At 34.7% G+C, this 21624-nt stretch overlaps 2 protein-coding genes across 2 annotated transcripts in view; both read right to left on the reverse strand.

Moving 5' to 3' along the window:
* Window positions 1–21624, reverse strand: part of LOC141301106 (neuronal cell adhesion molecule-like) — a 94218-nt gene that overhangs the window by 22605 nt on the left and 49989 nt on the right. The window lies entirely within an intron of this gene.
* Window positions 1–21624, reverse strand: part of LOC141301104 (neuronal cell adhesion molecule-like) — a 151662-nt gene that overhangs the window by 22526 nt on the left and 107512 nt on the right. The window contains exons 3-16 of the mRNA XM_073831355.1: window positions 16667–16843; window positions 15421–15438; window positions 15000–15105; window positions 12724–12920; window positions 10432–10554; window positions 9535–9705; window positions 9243–9299; window positions 6753–6864; window positions 6373–6557; window positions 4627–4758; window positions 4381–4524; window positions 2707–2818; window positions 2331–2497; window positions 909–1056 (exon numbers count right to left, since the gene is read on the reverse strand). Coding sequence (XP_073687456.1) covers window positions 909–1056; window positions 2331–2497; window positions 2707–2818; window positions 4381–4524; window positions 4627–4758; window positions 6373–6557; window positions 6753–6864; window positions 9243–9299; window positions 9535–9705; window positions 10432–10554; window positions 12724–12920; window positions 15000–15105; window positions 15421–15438; window positions 16667–16751 — 1757 coding nt within the window. The 5' untranslated portion in view covers window positions 16752–16843. The remainder of the gene's footprint in view (window positions 1–908; window positions 1057–2330; window positions 2498–2706; window positions 2819–4380; window positions 4525–4626; window positions 4759–6372; window positions 6558–6752; window positions 6865–9242; window positions 9300–9534; window positions 9706–10431; window positions 10555–12723; window positions 12921–14999; window positions 15106–15420; window positions 15439–16666; window positions 16844–21624) is intronic.

The raw sequence follows: 21624 nt of genomic DNA on the forward strand, positions 1-21624 counted from the left end.
CTAATGTAACCCCTAAACCAGGATGCGCTCCTAGGGGGTCTCGAACTCGGGTCTCCGGCATGGGAGGCGGGTGCACTAACAAGAAGGCTAAAGACTGGAGCCACTAGCATCTGTCGCTAATGTACCTCTTGAGATCAGGGGAGTAAGGTTTAACTGAGCAGCACCTACCGCTGGCCTCTGTTACACTCACCCTATTAAACTTGACTCCCATCTGGGTCACGGCACCAATGTAACCCCTACACCTGGGTTCTACTCCCACCCACTCTGAGTGGGTCTCGAACTTGGGTCTCCAGCATGGGAGGCGGGTGCACTAACAAGGAGGCTAAAGACGGCAGCCTCTAACATCTGTCGCTAGTGCGCCTTTTGAGATCAGGGGAGTGAGGTTTAACTGAGCAGCACCTACCGCTGGTCACCGTTACACTCACCCCCTTAAACCTCACTCCTATCCGGGTCACGGCACCAATGTAACCCCTACACCTGCTCTGAGTGGGTCTCGAACTGGGGTCTCCAACTTAGGAGATGGGGACACTAACAAGAAGGCTAAAGACTGGAGCCACTAGCATCTGTCGCTAATGTACCTCTTGAGATCAGGGGAGTGAGGTTTAACTGAGCAGCACCTACTGCTGGCCACCGTTACACTCACCCCCTTAAACCTCACTCCCATCCGGGTCACGGCACCAATGTAACCCCTACACCTGCTCTGAGTGGGTCTCGAACTGGGGTCTCCGACTTAGGAGATGGGGACACTAACAAGAAGGCTAAAGACTGCAGGGGAGTGAGGTTTACCTGTGCCTCCTTTACACTAACCACACTTATAATGTCTGCAACATCTGCTCAAACTGTTACTCACCTAAAAGTGTTTGAAAGCCAAAAATATGAAAGATTGTGAATATGTGTGAATCTCAAACCTCTCATTATCCGGCAGCTCTCCGTCGTCTTTCAGCCACGTCATGGTGGGCACGAGGGACGGGTCGTGCTTGGCTTTACACTCGAACACCACGTCTCGGTTCCTCTGGACCACACGGTACTCCGGCGGCCTCAGGATCCGTGTGGGCTCTGAAAGGATGAGAAAACCTTGGTAATCCTCTACACATTCTCATTGAGTCAAACTAGTCATTTGGAACCTTATCATGGCCGTTTCTCATGAGGTCTGATGATCCACTGATGGATCGTTTCCTAATGCTCTTAATACAGCACACTTCCTGTTGTGCTCTTCAGAGATCCGCTTAAGTGCCGTTTCAAAAGTGAAAACATGCAAGCTAAGGCTTGGAGCCTCTAAACACAACGCATGATGGGATACTGGAGCCATTAAGACCAATATCCACGTCCATTCATTTTAAAAGTGAACACGCACTGAAACACTCTCACAACTCAAAATACTATCTCTCATTATTTAGACTGGAGGTTTTCAGTCTTTAAGATGCTACAGACCCACAAATATAATTATCCCCTAACCTAAAAGGTAAAGGCACTGTAATTTATACAGTGTAAAATAATTTTTTGGAAATTACATTTTATTTATTCATTTATATGCTACACAAGTATATTTTATATATCGTTTTAATGTACACATACATAAATGTCAACACATTCATTTTCAAATAATTTTTTATTTTTGATTTAAATAATTAAAATATGTTTATTTATTCAAATCCATTTACATTTATTTATTTATTTATTTCTATATTTATTTAAATCCTGCTTTTATTATTTATTTGTTTAAATAGTTGTTTTAAATAAATCAAATCATGTTAAAAATATTATATTATTTAAATAATATTTGTATTTATTTTAATATTTGTGTTTATTTAGTTTGTTTAATCATATTTTTTATAATTTATTTATTTAAATCTTTTTTTATATTTATTATTAATTAATTAAAAAATATTTATTTATAAAATTAATTTGTTTAATTTAAGCATTTTTATTTCAAATAACTTTTATAAATATATTTATATATTTATATATTTATTTGAATAATGCTCTTATTATTTATTTATTTGTTTAAATAATTGTTTTAAATAAATAAAATCATGTTAAAATATAATATTTAAATAATTATTTTGTATTATTTTTTGTATTATTTTTTATTTATTTAGTTTAATAATATTTTTATCCTTTGTTTTTCAATCATTGTTTTGTAATTATGTATTATAAATTATGAATTAATTAAAAATATTTTTGTAAATATTTATAATTTATTCAATCCATTTGTATTATTATATATATATATGTATATATACATACATACATACACACAATTTATTTATTTAAATCATTATTTTGATTTGATGAACAGTGATAAAGTGGCTCGGTGCTGAATCTCTTACCTTTGACCTCCAGGTAGACGTGGTTCTCCGAGATGCCGAGGTTATTCCGGGCCACGCAGGTGTATTTCCCGCTGTTTGTGGGTTGAGACATGTGGATCTCCAGCGTTCCATTCTCATGGAAGACGTAAGCATTTCCCTCCAACATGCTGGAGCGGCTGTCCTTAAACCTGCTCAAGACAATCACATTGCACTGTGCTTTAAATACGGAGAGACAACCGGCCTGAAATTTGCAGTACACAATTCCCACAGCCAAAATAAATCATGAGAGAGAGCCCACAATGCACCGCAGCAGAATCAGGCCTGCAGTTCTCTAATGAAGGCCAATAAAAATGAAAAGCTCCAGTAAACAGTATCAGTGCGCGGTCAGCGCTCTTACCATGTGATGGTCGGGACGGGCGAGCCGAACGTCAAACACTCCAGCAGCGTGGGTTTGTTCATAATGACCTGATAGACTATATTAGGCGGCGTCAGGACTCTCGGCGGCTCCGCTGGAACACAAACATCATCATATGATACTACAATAATAAAAACATGACTGATAAATATTTCATCAGTATTTCAGGACAGTAAAATCATTAAAATAATCAGGACTGGCATTTAAACTGCATTTTGGAAGTGGAAACATCATAGATGTCCAATAATTTCCTCAAAAAACATAATTTCTTTACAACTGAAGAAAGAAAGACATGAACAATTGGGTTTGTTAAATTAAGATATTTAAATATCGGTTGTGTTTGTAAAGATATTTAAATATCAGTCGGTTTTGTTAAATTAAGATATTTAAATATTGATTCAGTTTGCTAATTTAAGATATTTATATATCGGTGGGGTTTGATAATTTAAAATATTTATATATCGGTGGGGTTTGTTAAGGTATTTAAATATCAGTCAGTTTTGTTAAATTAAGATATTTAAATATCAGTCTGTTTTTTTGTTCTATTGAGAGATTTAAATATTATTAAGATAACAAAGCAACTAAATTGCACCCTACCCATTATGCAACACACCTTTAGTCACCGTAATCATATGTAAATTGCATACACCAGATGAAAATAAAAGGAGTAGGGAAAAAAATAATAATTAGGATTGTTGACCTCTGGCTAACTTATCAATTAATACTTTAATAGACAGTGAGACAAATGATTGCTTAAAACGGTTAAGTCTACACCGAGGAACTCTAAAGCGTATTCCCAAAGGAAGAAGTTGGTTTTTAGAATGGAGGACATGAGTGGGATCTGAGACAATTTTTTGAGCCTGTCTAATAAAAGTTTCTTTAAAAAGAGCCTGAAGTGTGGGATGCTGCTTAACTCCCATTATTTTCATGGCTCTCTGCATTAACCGTGTAATTTGGGCTTTTAAGTGTACACAAAGGTTGCCAAACCAAGCTGAAATACCATATCGGAAAATGCTCTTGATTACAGTGTAATAAAAGAGAAGCAACACCTTCTGGTTAACACCAGATTAGTCTTGTTAAATTAAGATATTTAAATATCGGTTGGGATTGTTAAATTAAAATATTTTAATATCGGTGGGGATTTGTTAAATTAAGATATTCAAATATCAGTTGGGTTTGTTAAGGTATTTCAATATCAGTCAGTTTTGTTAAATTAAGATATTTAAATATTGGTTAAGTTTGTTAAATTAAGATATTCAAATATCGGTTGGGTTTGTAAAGATATTTAAATATCAGTCAGTTTTGTTAAATTAAGATATTTAAATATCAGTTGGGTTTGTTAAATTAAAATATTTAAATATCGGTGAGAGTTTGTTAAATTAAGATATTCAAATATCGGTTGGGTTTGTAAAGATATTTAAATATCAGTCAGTTTTGTTAAATTAAGATATTTAAATATCAGTTGGGTTTGTTAAATTAAAATATTTAAATATCGGTGAGAGTTTGTTAAATTAAGATATTCAAATATCGGTTGGGTTTGTAAAGATATTTAAATATCAGTCAGTTTGTTAAATTAAGATATTTAAATATTGGTTCAGTTTGTTAATTTAAAATATTTAAATATCGGTTGGGTTTGTTAAATTCTTATTTTCTCACCCAGTACGTTGACGAAGGCGTTGGACAGTAGATATCCGTAGTGATTGGAGGCGTTACACTGGTAAACAGCGCTGGAACCCGTCTGAACCTCTGAGAATATGAGGGTGTCTTCTTCCACTCTCCTGCTGGCCTCTTTGGGAGCGTCTGTCACAAACAACACAACGTCACACACACACACACACACACACACACACACACCCACAGCGCTGAAGAAGCTCTCAGCTCAAACACATGACAGTCACTGACCCTCAATCGGCAGTCCATTCATGAGCCAGCGGATGGTGGGTTTGGGGTGTCCTGCAGCCCGGCACGTGATGATGCCCATCTCCTTCGGGGCCAGAACCAGATTCCTGGGAGCGCTGATCCAGTACGGAGCCGCTGCCAATCAACCCAACAGTACATCAATATTACGCATGATGATCTAGAAAACGAACCCTTTAGAGATTTAAATGTTAATTGGCTGTGTTCCTTTAAAAGATTACAATGTTGGTCGGTTTTGTTTTATTAAAAAATATATTTCAGTCAGTTTTGATAAAGTAACACATTTAAATGATGGTCAGTTTTGTTAGACAATAACATTTTGGTTGGCATTGTTCCGTATTTTAAGACATTAAAATATCAGTCAGTTTTGTTTAATTAGGATATTTAATTATCGGTTTGTATTTGTTAAATTACAACACTCAAATGTTGCTTGGTTGTTTTATTTAGAGATTTAATTACTGATAAATATTGATTGACTTTGTTAAGTAAAGAGTAATGTTAAATATTGTTATTTTATTCTATTAAAAGAAGAAAAATTTTGTTGACATTGTTCGATTAAGAGATTTAAATGTTGGTCAATTTTGTTAAATTATGATATTTAAATACTGGTTCAGTTTTGTTAATTTAAGATATTTAAATATTGATTGGGTTTGTTAATTTAAGATGTTTAAATAATGGTTGTATTTATTAAAATATTTAAATATCAGTCAGTTTTGTTAAATTCAGATATTTAAATATCGGTTGGATTTGTTAAGATATTTAAATATCAGTCAGTTTTGAAAAAGTAAGATATTTTAATATCGGTTAGTTTTTTTTAAATTAAGAGATTTAAATATCAGTCAGTTTTTTTGTTAAATTAAGATATTTATGTATCGGTTCAGTTTGTTAATCTGAGATTAAAATATCAGTCAGTTTTGTTAAATTAAGATATTTAAATTTCGGTTGTTCTATTAAGAAATTTAAGTATAGGTTATTTTCCATTTTTAAGGTATTTAAATATCAGTCAGTTTTGTTAACTTTAGGTATTTCAATATTGGTTGGTTTTCTTCCATTAAAATTTTACATATCAGTCAGTTTCATTAAATTAAGATGTTTCACTGTAAGTTGTTTTTTTTATTGACAGATTTAAACATCGGGCAGTTACATTAAATTGTTAATAAGAGATTAAAATTATGTTAATTATGTTCTATTAAGAAATGTAAATATCGGTTTGTTTTATTCTTTTAAGATATTTAAATATCAGTAAGTTTCATTAAATTAAGATACTTAAATGTAAGTTGTTTTTTACTGACAAATTTAAACATTGGGCAGTTACATTAAATTAAGATATTTAAATATCTGTTAGCTTTATTATTTTAAAATGTTTAAATATCAGTCAGTTTGGTTAAATTAAGATTCTTAAATATCGGTTTGTTTTCTTCTAACAAACATTTACACTTCTGTCAGTTTTGCTTAAAGTGAGAGAATGTTAGTCTGAAAATGTAATAATAAAAACATTACAAAATATTTAAAAAATCAGGAAAATAAGGAATTTAAATAACAGTTGGTTTTGCAAGCAGGAGTAAACAATTCTCAAAAAGCATCAATGATACGATCGGTTGTTCATCATTCTCCAAATTTAATGCGCAGTACTTTAAGCGTGATGTTGAGCAATACAAAGCACAGCTTTAATTTGAATTAGGACTGTGATTTGAGGCAGAATGACAGTACGGTGATAGTTTGTGTGTTCACCGTTAACCGTGACTCTGATGGTGTGGGGAACAGTGCCGTGTCGGTTCTTGGCGATGCAGCGATATTCTCCAGCATCTGCCTCTGACACGTCCATGATCCGCAGCGTCTTATTGAAGTTCAGGAAGGAAGCTCGTCCGTTGGGAATCTCACCGTTGCGTTTAACCCACATGACCGTAGGAGTGGGGCTGAACGGGAATATGAGGGACATAAGTAAACACAGAAAACCTGTCTTCTCCAAAGCAAACAAACAGGCATTGACATGCATTCAGCAGTTCATGCATTCTTTGGGAATCAAACCACAATGCCACGATGTACTACTTGACACTTCACATTCATTTAAACTGAAGGTGTGAACACAGATGTGAGCGATCTGAACTCACAGGCCATCAGCGATGCACTCCATCTCCAGAATCTCTCCTCTCAGAACCATTTTAGAGCTGACAGGCTCGCTGGGAACCAGGAAGACGGGTGCTCGCTCTTCTGCGGGTTTATCTGAAACCAAACACTCTCAGTGAGATCTGTCACAAACACAATTGAGCTGCTTACACACTAGATTGTAGATTATACTGTATTTAACAGTGCAGCATCACTGTTTTCTGCAATACTTTATATTTTATACTGTCTCTAACTTCGGACTGACCTGGGCCTCAATTTAAATATCGGTCGAGTTTGTTAAATTAATATATTTCAATTTCTGTCAGTTTTGTTAAATTAAGATATATAAATATCGGTTGGCTTTTAAAAATCAAGATATTTAAATATTGGTTGGGTTTGTTAAATTAACATCTTTAAATATTGGTTGGTGTTGTTTTTTTAAATTAAGATATTTAAATATTGGTTGTGTTTTTAAAAATTAAGATATTTAAATATTGGTTGGGTTTGTTAAATTACGATATTAAAATATCAGTTAGGTTTTTTAAACTAAGATATTTAAATATGGGTTGGGTTTGTTAAATTAAGATATTTAAATATCGGTTGGCTTTTTTAAATTAAGATATTTAAATATTGGTTGGGTTTGTGAAATTACGATATTAAAATATCAGTAAGGTTTTTTAAACTAAGATATTTAAATATCGGTTGGGTTTGTTAAATTACGATATTTAAATATCTGTTAGGTTTTTTAAACTAAGATATTTAAATATTGGTCAGTTTTGTTAAAATTAGATATTTAACTATTGGTTGGGTTTTTTAAATTAAGATATTTAAATATCGGTTGGGTTTTTAAATTAAAATATTTAAATATTGGTTGGGTTTTTTAAATAAAGATATCTGAATATTGGTTGGGTTTGTTAAATTAATATATTTCAATTTCTGTCAGTTTTGTTAAATTAAGATATATAAATATCGGTTGGCTTTTAAAAATCAAGATATTTAAATATTGGTTGGGTTTGTTAAATTAACATCTTTAAATATTGGTTGGTGTTGTTTTTTTAAATTAAGATATTTAAATATTGGTTGTGTTTTTAAAAATTAAGATATTTAAATATTGGTTGGGTTTGTTAAATTACGATATTAAAATATCAGTCAGGTTTTTTAAACTAAGATATTTAAATATGGGTTGGGTTTGTTAAATTAAGATATTTAAATATCGGTTGGCTTTTTTAAATTAAGATATTTAAATATTGGTTGGGTTTGTTAAATTACGATATTAAAATATCAGTAAGGTTTTTTAAACTAAGATATTTAAATATCGGTTGGGTTTGTTAAATTAAGATATTTAAATATTGGTCAGTTTTGTTAAAATGAGATATTTAACTATTGGTTGGGTTTTTTAAATTAAGATATTTAAATATCGGTTGGGTTTTTAAATTAAAATATTTAAATATTGGTTGGGTTTTTTAAATAAAGATATCTGAATATTGGTTGGGTTTGTTAAATTAAAATATTTAAATATTGTTTGGGTTTTTTCAAAATAAGATATTTAAATATCGTTCAGTTTTGTTAAATATCGGTTGGTTTTATTAAATTAAAACATTTAAATATCATTCAGTTTCGTTTTATTAAGATATTGAAATGTAATTGTTTTTGTTTTGTTGACAGATTTAAATCGGTCATTTACATTAAATTAAGATATTCGAATATTGGTTGTTCTATTAAAAGATATTGGTTGGTTTTGTTCTATTAAGAAATTTAAATATTGACTCGTTTTATGATTTCTTTATTATTTGATATTTAAATGTCAGTCAGCTTTGAACATCAGCAAAAAAAAAAAAAAATCTAAATATTGAAAAAAATCTGTTTAAAACAGTAATAATAATTTCGACCCATACAATGTATTATAACTGTATATAAAGAGTTAAAACACATAACTTTAAAGAACTTAAGTTTTTTAAAATGTTCAAAAATCATGTTTTTTATTAAGTTATCATGTTTTATCTTTTTTTAGTTATTTTTACTTAAAATAACCCAATTGCAGTTTGATAGAGATGAATTGGAATGAAAATGAAAAAACATGATTTTTGATTTGGATTTTTGCAATTAGACTCTTCATATTACTGCCACATGCTTGCGGCTTTAAATGAAAACATTTTTTGTGAAGCTGCTTTAAATAAATATACAAATAAACTTGAGATGAACTGAATTTAAATAAAGAGAATGAATAAAGGTGTGGAAGAACTACATGAAGAACTAGATGAAGAAACAGAGTTCAGATGAGTTGATGAACGAACACAAAGACAAACTTCCCAAAATTTCATACAAGATCATAGAGTTTCTAAAGCAGAAGTAGATTTGATCGATTAGTCCAGGAAAGCAGAGCTCATTTGTTTGTGAATGAAGGTGAAGGTGAGGTTAGAATCAACCGGGTGTCGGTTAAACGTCAGGACGAGGGGTCGGTTAAACGAGGGTCACTAGGGGGCGCCATCACTCACCACTAAACAAATCAGTGTCATTGAAATAATCTGCCACTGTGTCATTGAGAGAATCCACTGAAACACAACAAAACAACAACACAAATCAAAGACATGCAGACAGAACATGACTGGAACGGAGTCTCTCATCCGGCATTTGCCTCTCAAGAGCTGTCTTTGTTTGTCAGAGCGAGCGGACAGTGCATTAACGTGATGAATGGATGTTCGGGCGTTTTAGTGACGCTCCAGCATCATATCCACACAATAGTGTTCATTCACACGGATACACAGGCCACTCGTCCCACACACTTACTGTTGAGCACGCGGACGGTGATGGGCTGCTTCTGCTGGATGGTCTGCGTGTGCGGGAAGCGAGCGTAGCAGATGTAGTCGCTCCTGGAGTCCTCCGGCTGGACGTTGGAGAAGTAGAGATCTCCGTTCAGACCCTGAGACACGCGCCGGCTCTGCGGCAGACGCTGGAAATCTGTGCAAACACAAGACAGACACATCTGTGAACTGAACCCGCTTAAAACTACTGCGTGCCACTATGAAAACATATTTAGGAGACGCATATTTGTGTTTGCGCTGAGGGGTGCTTCAAAGGTTTCTACGTGTTTCTGCAGCACTGATTGATGAATCACAGACAAATCTCACGGATTCTTTCATAAACAAAGTGTTAATAAGAGATTGATTGTGTAGTGGAAAGAGCTGTGTTGATTATAATGGAGCTTTGTGAGATTGCCATGAACTACAGTAAGACGACTGACAGATCTGAATGATTTTTAAGGGAGTTTGTAAATGAGATATTGATTTAATACAAGTTCAGCTGCCGGTAGTTAAAAAAGTTTGGCTTGAGAAAGCCGGACCAGAAAGTTTGAATGTTTAAAGAAGTTTAACAAGTTTAGGAATTTAAGAAGTTTAATAGTATAAAAAGTTGTAAAAGTAAAAAAAGCAAGGTGTTATATTGTTGTATGTTTCTAGCATGATTAACAAGTTGCTAGCATGTTTCTAACATGATTAGCAAGTTGCTAACATGATTCTAATGTGATTAACACATTAGAATTAACATTCTGTTAATCTGTTTCTGATTGGATGTTGAGATGTGGGCGTGGCACTCTAGCAGGTGCGGAGCTCTGGAAGACATCACCAGAGGGCAGAGTGACACTGATCAAAACAATTCTATATGATCTCTAATATGTGTTTGACTTACTGTTGTCCATCCAGAATATGATGGGCGGCGGGAGGCCGGCGGGCGGGCGACAGTGCAGAATTAAAGACTGTCCCTTCTGTGCAACGATTGGACTGATTCTCTCCTTAGACCACAGAGGAGATCCTGCACAAACAGAAATGATCACATGACCCAAAACACGTGTGAAGGTGCAATCTTAAAGAGACAGTTCAAATAAAAATGAATATTCACTGTTATTTTACTGACCCTCAGACCATCCATTTTTCTTGAGTAAAACAGTACATAAGCTTTTTAGCTGAAAACCATGCTTTTTGATTTGTAAAATGCAAGTCAACAGCTACTGTCACTTTAAGAGTAAAAAAAAACAAAACAAAAAAAACATATCAGGTAACACAAAAGAAATATGCATGGCTCCTGGTAATCTATAGAGGTCTTATGAAATGAAACGATTGGTCTGTGCAAGACACTGAGCATTATTTACAACATTATTACAAAGGTGAGTTAGATCTGTGCTTTCAGACGGTTCAGTCCAATTTGATGATTTTGAAAAAAGCGAAATAATCTACCAATGCAGTAGATTGCTTTTTTTTTTTTTCTGATAACAAGACAATGATTTTTAGCTGTCAAGAAAATCCTTCTTGATGTAAGAATTTTAGATATTTTAGCTGGAAACAACACAAAAAAATCTAAGTAAGAAAAACATTTTTTGCAGTGTAAGAATCAAAAAAGCATATTAGGCATCACCCGCTCAAAAAACCCGATCTAAATGGAAAGAGTCGCAATACGCGTTCCGAATTTCCATTCTGAAGCAAAAAATTCACAAACCCGCTTCGATGTTCCAATATGAATCAAATGATTCGCAAACTGTGCGCTCCAAAGTCTCAATCTAAGTAATGATTTGTGAATCAGCGTGGTGCGAATCATTTATGAACCCACTCCGAAGTATTAATTTCTATCATTTCTTTTTCTGTAAAAAAAAACTACATATATGCTCCAAGCTTATGAATGGTATAGTGTTAAGAAAGTTTTTTATTTCAGAAAAAATGCTGATTTTTGGATCTTTCTATTCATCAAAGAGTCCTGAAATTTTTTTTACTATATTTTCATAAATATTGATAATAATAATAACATATAATAATATTCGAAAGTTCCAAACTGAATCTGAATCAAATGATTCGCAAACTCGCTCGAAATTTGCAATCAAAGTGCATTGTGAATAATTTGATTCAGATGGCAACTTTCTGATCTGAATCAAATGATTCACAATGCACTTCGAAGTCCTCATCTAAATCAAATGACTTGCGAACCCGCTCAAAAATTCCAATCTCAATCAACAGATTCACAATCAGTGTTCTGAAGTTCCGATATGAATCAAATGATTCACAAACGGTGCTCTCCGAAGTCCCAATCTACATAATGATTCACGAATCAGCATGGATGCCAAATCATTTATTCAGGAAATTATTTATGAACCCGCTCCAGAGTTCCGATGTGAATCGAATGATTTGCGATCCAATTGGAGCGCTTTGAGTGCTTTTTAAATTATTACAAGCGATGTTATAATTCTAAAATGAAAGGCTCTTTTAATTTGATCTGGTTTTTGCAAGTGAATCACTTGAAATTAATGATTAAAGTCACGAGTTTGAATCAATCAGAAGGATCCCAGCATAAATGACTCACTCAATTGATTCGCTTCATCTGATCCTCTTAAGTTTTCAGCCATGTTTACACGACACACAATACTACTACTACTACTAGTCTAGCTTGCTAGTTTCATGACATTAACTGAAATAAGCAAAAAAAAAAATGTTGCTATTTTTAAGGGTTTTCCAGGCCTTAAATTTCAAAAAGTCAATTTCAAGTACTTTAAGCACCTTATACGAACCTTATATCATTCACCAAAGAGCATGGTTTCAGCTAAAAACTTTCTTTACTGTACTACTGAAGAAAAAAGCCACCTACATCTCGGATGGCCTTAGGATGAGTCAATTAACAGCAAATGTTCAGTTTTGGGTGAACCGTCCCTTTAAACACAGTTATTTCAAGCAGAGATGAGAATAATGAGCTGACGCTGCAGGAAAGTGTTGAGGAGAGAGATCTAAATGATTATGACTATATGAGGATCCGTCTGCAGGATTGAGCCGCTGCATGCATTACAGTCAAGTGTTCAGATTTACCTCCGAATATCAGATCTCTGAGGATGCTGAAAATGTCTTACAACACAAACAGTGAGAGAGCGATACGGTTAAACAGAGACAGATGAGAATGCGGAAGCTGTGATGTGATTGGCCGAGAGCGGGCCGTGTGACGTACTGGACTGGCGAATGACGATGCTGTTGGAGACGGCGGTGCCGAGCTCATTGTGAGCGGAGCACTGATAGACGCCTTCGTATGCTTCTGCCCTCTCTCCACCGCTGATGTCCATCACCAGCGTCCCTGAGCGAGGCTTCATGATGACTTTAGGATCCTTATCGATGTCGAAATGCGTCCCGTTCCTGGTCCATGAGAAGCTGAGGACAGAATGTGAAATCATGAGTCAGTGAGACTGTTTGTTCCTTAGCTGACAAAACATTTGGACATTCTAATCTTCTGTTAGTCACTAAAAACATATCAGTACTAGTCAAACGTTTTTAAACTGTACGATTTTTAGTAAGTCTCTTTTGCTCACCAACCCTGAATATATTTAACAGTACAGCAAAAACAGTTCAACTTTGAAATGTTTTTACTATTTAAAATAACTATTTTCTACTTTAATTTTTGTAATTTCCTGTGATCACCTAATAATTCCAAAAAAAAAAAAAAAATCCAAAACACTTAACATCTGGACAGCTTATGAAGACTGCAATGTTATTAAAAGTCTTTAATGTTATTTTTTTTCTCTCTTTCTCTCCTGCTCAGAAGTCCGGAAATTAATCAAATGATTCGCAAACCTGCTCCAAACTCCCGATCTGAATCAAATGATTCGCAAACCTACTCCGAACTCCCGATCTGAATAAAATGATTCGCAAACCTGCTCTGAACTCCCGATCTGAATCAAATGATTCGCAAACCTGCTTCCAAACTCCCGATCTGAATCAAATGATTCGCAAACCCATTCTGAACTCCCGATCTGAATCAAATGATTCGCAAACCTGCTTCCAAACTCCCGATCTGAATCAAATGATTCGCAAACCCATTCTGAACTCTCGATCTGAATCAAATGATTCGTAAACCTGTTCTGAACTCCCGATCTGAATCAAATGATTCGCAAACCTACTCCGAACTCCCGATCTGAATCAAATGATTCGCAAACCCATTCTGAACTCTCGATCTGAATCAAATGATTCGTAAACCTGTTCTGAACTCCCGATCTGAATCAAATGATTCGCAAACCTACTCCGAACTCCCGATCTGAATCAAATGATTCGCAAACCCATTCTGAACTCCCGATCTGAATCAAATGATTCGCAAACCCATTCTGAACTCTCGATCTGAATCAAATGATTCACAAACCTACTCCGAACTCCCGATCTGAATCAAATGATTCGCAAACCTACTCCGAACTCCCGATCTGAATCAAATGATTCGCAAACCTGCTCCGAGCTCCCGATCTGAATCAAATGATTCGCAAACCTGCTCCGAACTCCCGATCTGAATCAAATGATTCGCAAACCTGCTTCCAAACTCCCGATCTGAATCAAATGATTCGCAAACCTGCTTCCAAACTCCCGATCTGAATCAAATGATTTGTAAACCTACTCCGAACTCCCGATCTGAATCAAATGATTCATAAACCTTTTCTGAACTCCCGATCTGAATCAAATGATTCGCAAACCTGCTTCCAAACTCCCGATCTGAATCAAATGATTTGCAAACACATTCTGAACTCCTGATCTGAATCAAATGATTCGAAAACCTGCTCCCAAAATAATATAAAATAATTTGAATGATTCACGAACTCGCTTTGAACTCTCGATCTGAATCAAATGATTTGTGAACCCAATCTGAATCAAATGATTTGTAAACTCATTCTGAAGTCCAAAAATGAATCAAATGATTCACGAACTCACTTCAAACTCCCAAAATGAATCAAATGATTTGCAAATCCACTCTGAACTCCTGATCTCAATCAAATGATTCGCGAACTTGCTCTAAAGTCCCGATATAAACCAAATGATTTGCGATCCCACTCTGAACTCCTGAAATAAATCAAATGAATCTTCAGTCATATGTTCACACAATGCTGTCACTACTACTAGTACTGGCTTAGCTCACTAGTTTTGTGAGATTAATCGAAATAAGCGAGAAAATATTACGTTTGTATCATTTTTAATGATGAGCATAAAGAGATGTTTTGATAAAGCTTGGATTTTTAAACTACATTTCACTCACATTCTTCAGCACATGTTCTTTTACACTCAACAGAAGAAAGAAACTCAAACAGGTTTGGGACAACCTCAGAATGACCATTTATACGTGAACCATCCCTTTAAAAATAGTCCCAGCTGGTGTTTAATGTCGTCTGGTCTTAGTCGTGGAAACAGTAGTTGGTCACAGTTTTTATGAATGAAATGAAGATCATTAATGATGAGCACAAACAGGTTTCTCACCTGGGATGCGGTTTCCCTTTGGCATCGCAGTGGATGACGATGTTCTCACGTGGATCGACGATGTAGTCCTTCGGAGATTGATGGGTGATTGTGGGAGGCTGCGGCACTGTGGGTCACATGACACTCATTTACAGCCAATCAGAGAGAGACACACACAGAGGATCTGTCGACATGCAAAACCTGATAATACGCACATCAATCTACTGCAGCACATGCACTCAAACACTCTTACTTCTGTAAATCAGTGCATTAATGAGTCTCTACAAAGGAACTGAAGCAGCAGTCGTGCTGTGCGAACAGCATGCAAACACCGCAACACGGCAGTAAAACCATATTATAAGCAAAATAAAGAAAATAAAGGAAATAACAAGCTTATTTCACAGCAAACATCCTTCAGAAGGACAGCAGGTGATGAACTTACGCTCTTCCAGAAGCTTAGCTGAAGAAGCCAAGAGAATCACACAGACAGATTCGTGAGAGAGACAGCGTTACAGAGTGATAAAGATTTTCAAATTATTTCTGATTTAATAAACGTGTGAAAAGAATATGAATAAATGAACATTTTATTGCCACAAATGTTGTTAATACCTTTAAATTACATTCTCTCTCTCACTCACAAACACGAGTAAAGAGTATCTGGAGGAGTGTGCACAGATATAGTAACTTACAACTGTCTCAGTTGCATCAATCCACTGTTAAAATGCACAATTTTAATGTACTGTAACTGATCGTCCTGAATCCACCTAGCTCTGATCTGAATCAAATGATACACAATTCACGCTCTGAAGTTTCGATGTAAATCAAATAATTCGGTATTCATGCTCCGAAGTTCTAATTTGAATCAAATGATTCGCAAACTCACTCTGAAGTCCCAATCTAGTCCCGAGTTCTAATGTAAATTAAATGATTTGCGATTTATGCTCCAAAGGTTCGATCTAATTCAAAAGATTTACGATACGTGCTCCGAAGTTCTGATTTGAACCAAATGACTCACGAACCTGCTCAGAAGTCAAATGATTTGTGAACTCACACTGAAGTTCTGGTGTAAATCAAATGATTCACAACACATGCTTTGAAGTCCCCAAATGAATCAAGTAATTTGCGAACCTGAAATGAATCAAGTGATTTGCGATACGTGCTTTAAAGTGCTCTGAAGTCCCAAATGAATCAAATGATTCGCAAACCTACTCAGAACTCATAAAAAAATAAATCAAACTATTTGTGATACATTCTTTAAATTCCTGAAATTAGTCAAATGATTTGTGATACGCGCTTTGAAGTCCTGAAATAAATCAAATGATTCACAAAATGATTTACGAACCTGCTCAGAAGTCCCCCAAAAAAATCAAATGATTTGCGAACCCAATCTGAAGTTCTGATCTGATCTGATTCGTGATACGCGCTTTGAAGTCCCGAACTGAATCAAATGATTTGTGATACACAATACAATTGGAGCGCTTTGAAACAGTCAATCATTTGGCGACTCATTTGAAGTTTCAAAAAGCTCTGTTTGACAAATCTCTGCCTACTTTTTACAATTATTATGAGGGCGAGGTCAAAATTCGAAACGGAACGGCACCTTTAAACTGTTGTTTGCTAGTGAATCTGCTGATATGGATGGGGCTAATGTGTATTATATATGTGCAGTGTGTGTGTGTGATACGTACGGTCCAGAGGAACCTCCAGCGCCGTGATCAGGTGACCCAGGAAGAGCAGCAGCAGGGCCAATGGGCCGTCTCTCGGCCTGTCCATCACAGCCTTGTGACCAATGAGCCGCGTCTGGAGTGAGTTTAGCCCCGCCCTCGAGCACGATCAGGACAGCAGTGACTCAGACACACACAACACTGACACACACACACACACAAACGGACAGATTAATTTCACACACATAATAAACAAACACTAGTAGTATTTTATATATAAATATATTCTAATCAATATTTCAAATCATTATCTTTAATATTACCTATAGGTAAGTGATACTAAAATAAGACTGATTCCAGATCAGTGGCTCTGACTCGTATTCTGTGAATAACCCAACCATCAATGTAACGGCATCTGTGGAATCTCAGGTCAATCAGAGATCGATACACACTCACACATCAGTGTGATCCATATGAACACATCAGTGTGTCCTACATACAGAGCTCTGGAGCACACACTCAACCAAACCAACGCCTGTCATGGACTAAAAATATGATCCAATCTTCAAAAGAACACAAATAAAACACTGATGGTGCCTTGAGGAAATCTGAATCAATAACAAAACACGTTTCCAAACCCTGACAGTCTACAAACTAGACAATAGTTTAGGTTGGCTTGAAAAAACCTAGTCTGCTTGAGTTTAAAAAATTTGCAAAGACAAGATAGATGTTGATAACATGTTTCTACCATGATTAGCATGTTGCTAACATGTTTCTAATGTTATTAGAATGTTGCTAGTATTTTGTTAGCATGCTTCTCACAGGATCAGCAGGTTGGCATGATGTTTCATTTTTAGCATGTGTTACCATGTTCAGCATAAAGTTAGCATTTTTCTAACATGTTGCTAACATGTTTCTAATGTGATTAGAATGTTGCTAGTATTTAGTTAGCATGGTTACCATGCTTTTCGTAGGATTAACAGGTTATCAGTATGTTTCTACCATGATTAGCATATAGTTAGCCTATTGCTAGCATGATTACCAGGTTGTTAACATGTTTATAGAAGGATTAGCACATTTTTAACATGTTTTATCATGTTTAGCATTACATTAGCATGTTTCTGCCATGTTTAACATAAAGTTAGCATTTTGCTAAGATGATTAGCATGTTGCTAGGATGTTTCTAACATGATTAATATGTTGCTACCATGTTGGTGACATGTTGTTAGCATGATTAGTATTTTGTTAGAAGGTTTCTTCCATGATTAGCATATAGTTAGCCTGTTACTAGCAGGATTAGCATGTTGTTAGTAGGTTTCTTCCATGATAAGCAAATAGTTATCATGTTGCTAGCAGGATTTACATGTTACTACAATGTTTGTGGCATGGTCAACATGTAAGCATTGATAGCATGTAGTTAGCATGTTGTTAAGATGTTTCTAACATGATTAGCATGTTACTATCATTGTTGCTAACATGATTACTAGTTCCTAGCATGTTGTTAGCATGATAAGCAAGTTACCAGCATGTTGCTAGCATGATTGACATTAGTATAAATGAATGAAATGAGTCAGTGATATGAACCATTTGTCTGAAGTGTTTATCTGTTAATCAGCTCAACAAACAGCTCAGGAGATCCATCCTAACGCTGAGCTGTAAATGTGTTGATAATTGCAGGTCATGTTAGCACAGCCGCTAATAATCACTGCCACACCGTGTGTTTTGACTAGCGCTGTTTCCCACACCATCACAGGAATGATGTTCTTGAACACAATCAAACACACAGAGCTGAAACAACACACTTCAACAGCCAGAACACACACTTAGAAACACACAGCAGGGTTATATTGCGGTTAACTAAAACTATTAACAAAAAAAAGATAGCCCATCGTTATTACTGCCAAGTTAAATATTTTTTTTTATTTATTTCAGCTAGTTTCCAAAGCAACATTCCTCATATACTAAAAAAATGAATAAATAAATAAAACAAACGTGATAATCGGGGTTCAAGCACTTTAAGGCATTTAAGCATATATGAAAAAAGACATTATAGCTTCCCAAGGAGTACATTTACCTTTTTGACGATACAATTATTGACTTGGAGAGTCTAGAGAATTTGTTCTGCAGTGTTTTTTCCAGTTTGAGAAAAACATTTAGGACTAGTTTGCAATCTTCTCGATCATTTATGACCTGATCCAGCAAAATGAGTCACAGTGACCCAAATTTCAAAACTGAGATTTTGGTATAAATGGAAAGAAGACCATTAGCTTTAAAATGATATCCTATTCAAAGTCCTACTTTGAATGGTTTTACAGATATACCCATTTGAATTATGGTCATCTGCTCTCTTTGCTCAATTATCTGGACTACGAAATTTAGAGATTAATTTTGAATGTCTGTTCTTTGAAATTAGCTTAAAAAAAATCCCACATTATGGGCCTGAATCTTAAAATAGAAGGATGCGACTTTCAGACTTGAGTGGTTTCACATTTAACAAATGATTTGATTGACAGCAGTGGTTCTAGAGGCATAGTGGTCCAGAATGAGGAGTTCTGTCATATGATATGAATATCACGCGTATGTGAGAAAAATCATGTGGCGCCCTTGAAAAATGCTATATCACCCCCCAGTGGCCGATTTCTTTCAAATTTCTCTCAAAGCTTTGGGGCCATGAGTCAAACAGACTCACCAAGTTTTGTTCCAATCGGCCACTGTTAACCTCGTATAACAGGTTCTCAAACGTCATCGAGCCAATAGTAGCCATGTTTTTTGAGATATACGCAGATTTCCTTATAGACACTTGTGGCACTTTGGACCAAGACCGTGCACAACGATTTTCATGCTGATAAGACAAATGGTTGTGCAGTTATAGCCATTTTTAAGGTTTATCCTCTCTTAAAGCGCCACCAAGTGGTCAATCTCCATGATTTTTGTCCTGTGACCTCAGATTGAGCTCTTACATACGTGTTCTGAGTTTGGTGATGATACCTCGTTCTATTCAGGAATTATCGGCATTTTACTAGAGTGGCCCAACGTTTTGGCATCCCTTTATGACTGTGAGTCAAACGTTAGACTTTATTTGGATAATTATTGATATTCGCTCTCCAGAGAATATTTCTGCACTTGTTCAGCTCTGATCGGGTGAAAAACCTATGACTATTTTGCAAAAATAGGTTTTGCAAAAAATCCAAAATACCTGAACATTTTACCAGGCTCACAATGGAATCACATGCATTTTGTCCGCCTACGACTGCCAGTTTAGGACTTCTGAGTGATTTTATAGTTTTGCTCGCTGTAGCGCCCCCGTAAGGCCAATTGGGACGAGCTTTGGTGTCGTTGTAGCCAGTTGAGTGTACTACCATTCCTCCAAGTTTCAAGTCTCTACGACCTACGGTTTGGTCCGAACCGAACCCAGATCTTTGATCTGTGACCATTCTAACAATTACAATAGGGTTTCAGCGCTACACACTTGAACCCCTGATTACAGAAACACACACCAAAACACTAAACCTTTAACTAAAATTAATAAGAAAGCAAAAACCATAAAATATGAACAAAATATGCGTGTGAATGCGGTTCTGTTGTATGTCAGCAGACGTTTATCTGAACGAGTGAGTCAGTCTGTGACACTGGAGTGAGTCAAACACTCATCGGACTGAAAAAGCCTGTAATCGTGGTCTTGTTTCCAGTGAAGGTTGTCTATGGCTCCGCTGTGGTCATGTAGAGATGAAAGTGTCTCAGTGACGCAAACACACAAAGACATTCCAGCAGACGTTTCCCATCAGCCCTCATTAGGTTTTATAATTGTGGAGGCGGAATGCAAATAATGGCCGTGTTTATCATATGAATGGCGTGTGCATGAATCCAGACCAGCGCTTTATGAAAACAGCAGAGCTGAGCGAGTCCAGCGTTTGATCAGCGGCTGCTGCTCTTGTTATTTCAGTCATTTGAAACACATTCACATGTTCATGCTTCTCTCATATCAGTAATCAGATGTAAAGGCATGTCATACGCCTAAACTAATTAAATTTATTTAGATTTTATTTCAAATACTTTTGTTTGCATGTTTTTTAATTAAACAATATTTAATGATTTTAATTTTGAATTAATGATCACATGCACCTCAACAAATACAATGTTTTTGTATTTTATTAGCTTTTTTTATGTACTGTTTTTAGCGTTTTTCTATTTGAATTTTTTTTATATTTATTGATTTTAATTTACTTTAATTTGTCCTTAGTTTGTATTTTATTAATAGTTTCTATATACTGTTTTAAGTGCGTTTTAATTTGTACTTTTAAAATTTTATTTATTTTAATTTTGTCTATTAATGATCACATGCACCTCAACAAATAAAACGTTTTTAAAAAATAAATGAACTTATTTTATTTCAGCTAGTTTCCAAAGCAAAATTCTTCAAGTACTAAAACTTAATTAATTATTTAAAATAATTATTTCTTTAAAATATGTATTGATTAAAATTTTGATTTTAATGATCACATCTCAAATATAGAATGTTTTTATATTTTATAAATAGTTTACATTACATTTTTATTTAAAATGATACATTATTTTAATATGCTATTTTAGTGTTTTTTTGTGCATTTTTAAACTTATTTATTGAGTTAATGTTTTGATATTTTATAAATATTTTTAATATACATTTTTTTGCATGTTTAAAAATATTCAATTAATTTTTTTTAAATATACTGTATTTGGTGGTTTTTTTTAATTTGTATTTAAAATAAATAAAGCATTTTAGTTAATTAAAATTAATGTTAACTGAAATAATATATATAACCTTTTTAAAATTTTTTTGTATTTTTTTTATTTATTGATTTTGATTTTGTCAAATAGTGATTACATGCACATCAACAAATAAAACTTTTTTTATATTTTAGAAATAGTTTTTTAAAATATTATTTTTAGTGTTTTTTATTTGCATGTTTAAAAATATTTATTGATTTTAATTTTGTCAATTA

This window comes from Garra rufa, chromosome 25, assembly GCF_049309525.1.
Source record: "Garra rufa chromosome 25, GarRuf1.0, whole genome shotgun sequence".
In the NCBI taxonomy this organism is placed as follows: Eukaryota; Metazoa; Chordata; class Actinopteri; order Cypriniformes; family Cyprinidae; genus Garra; species Garra rufa.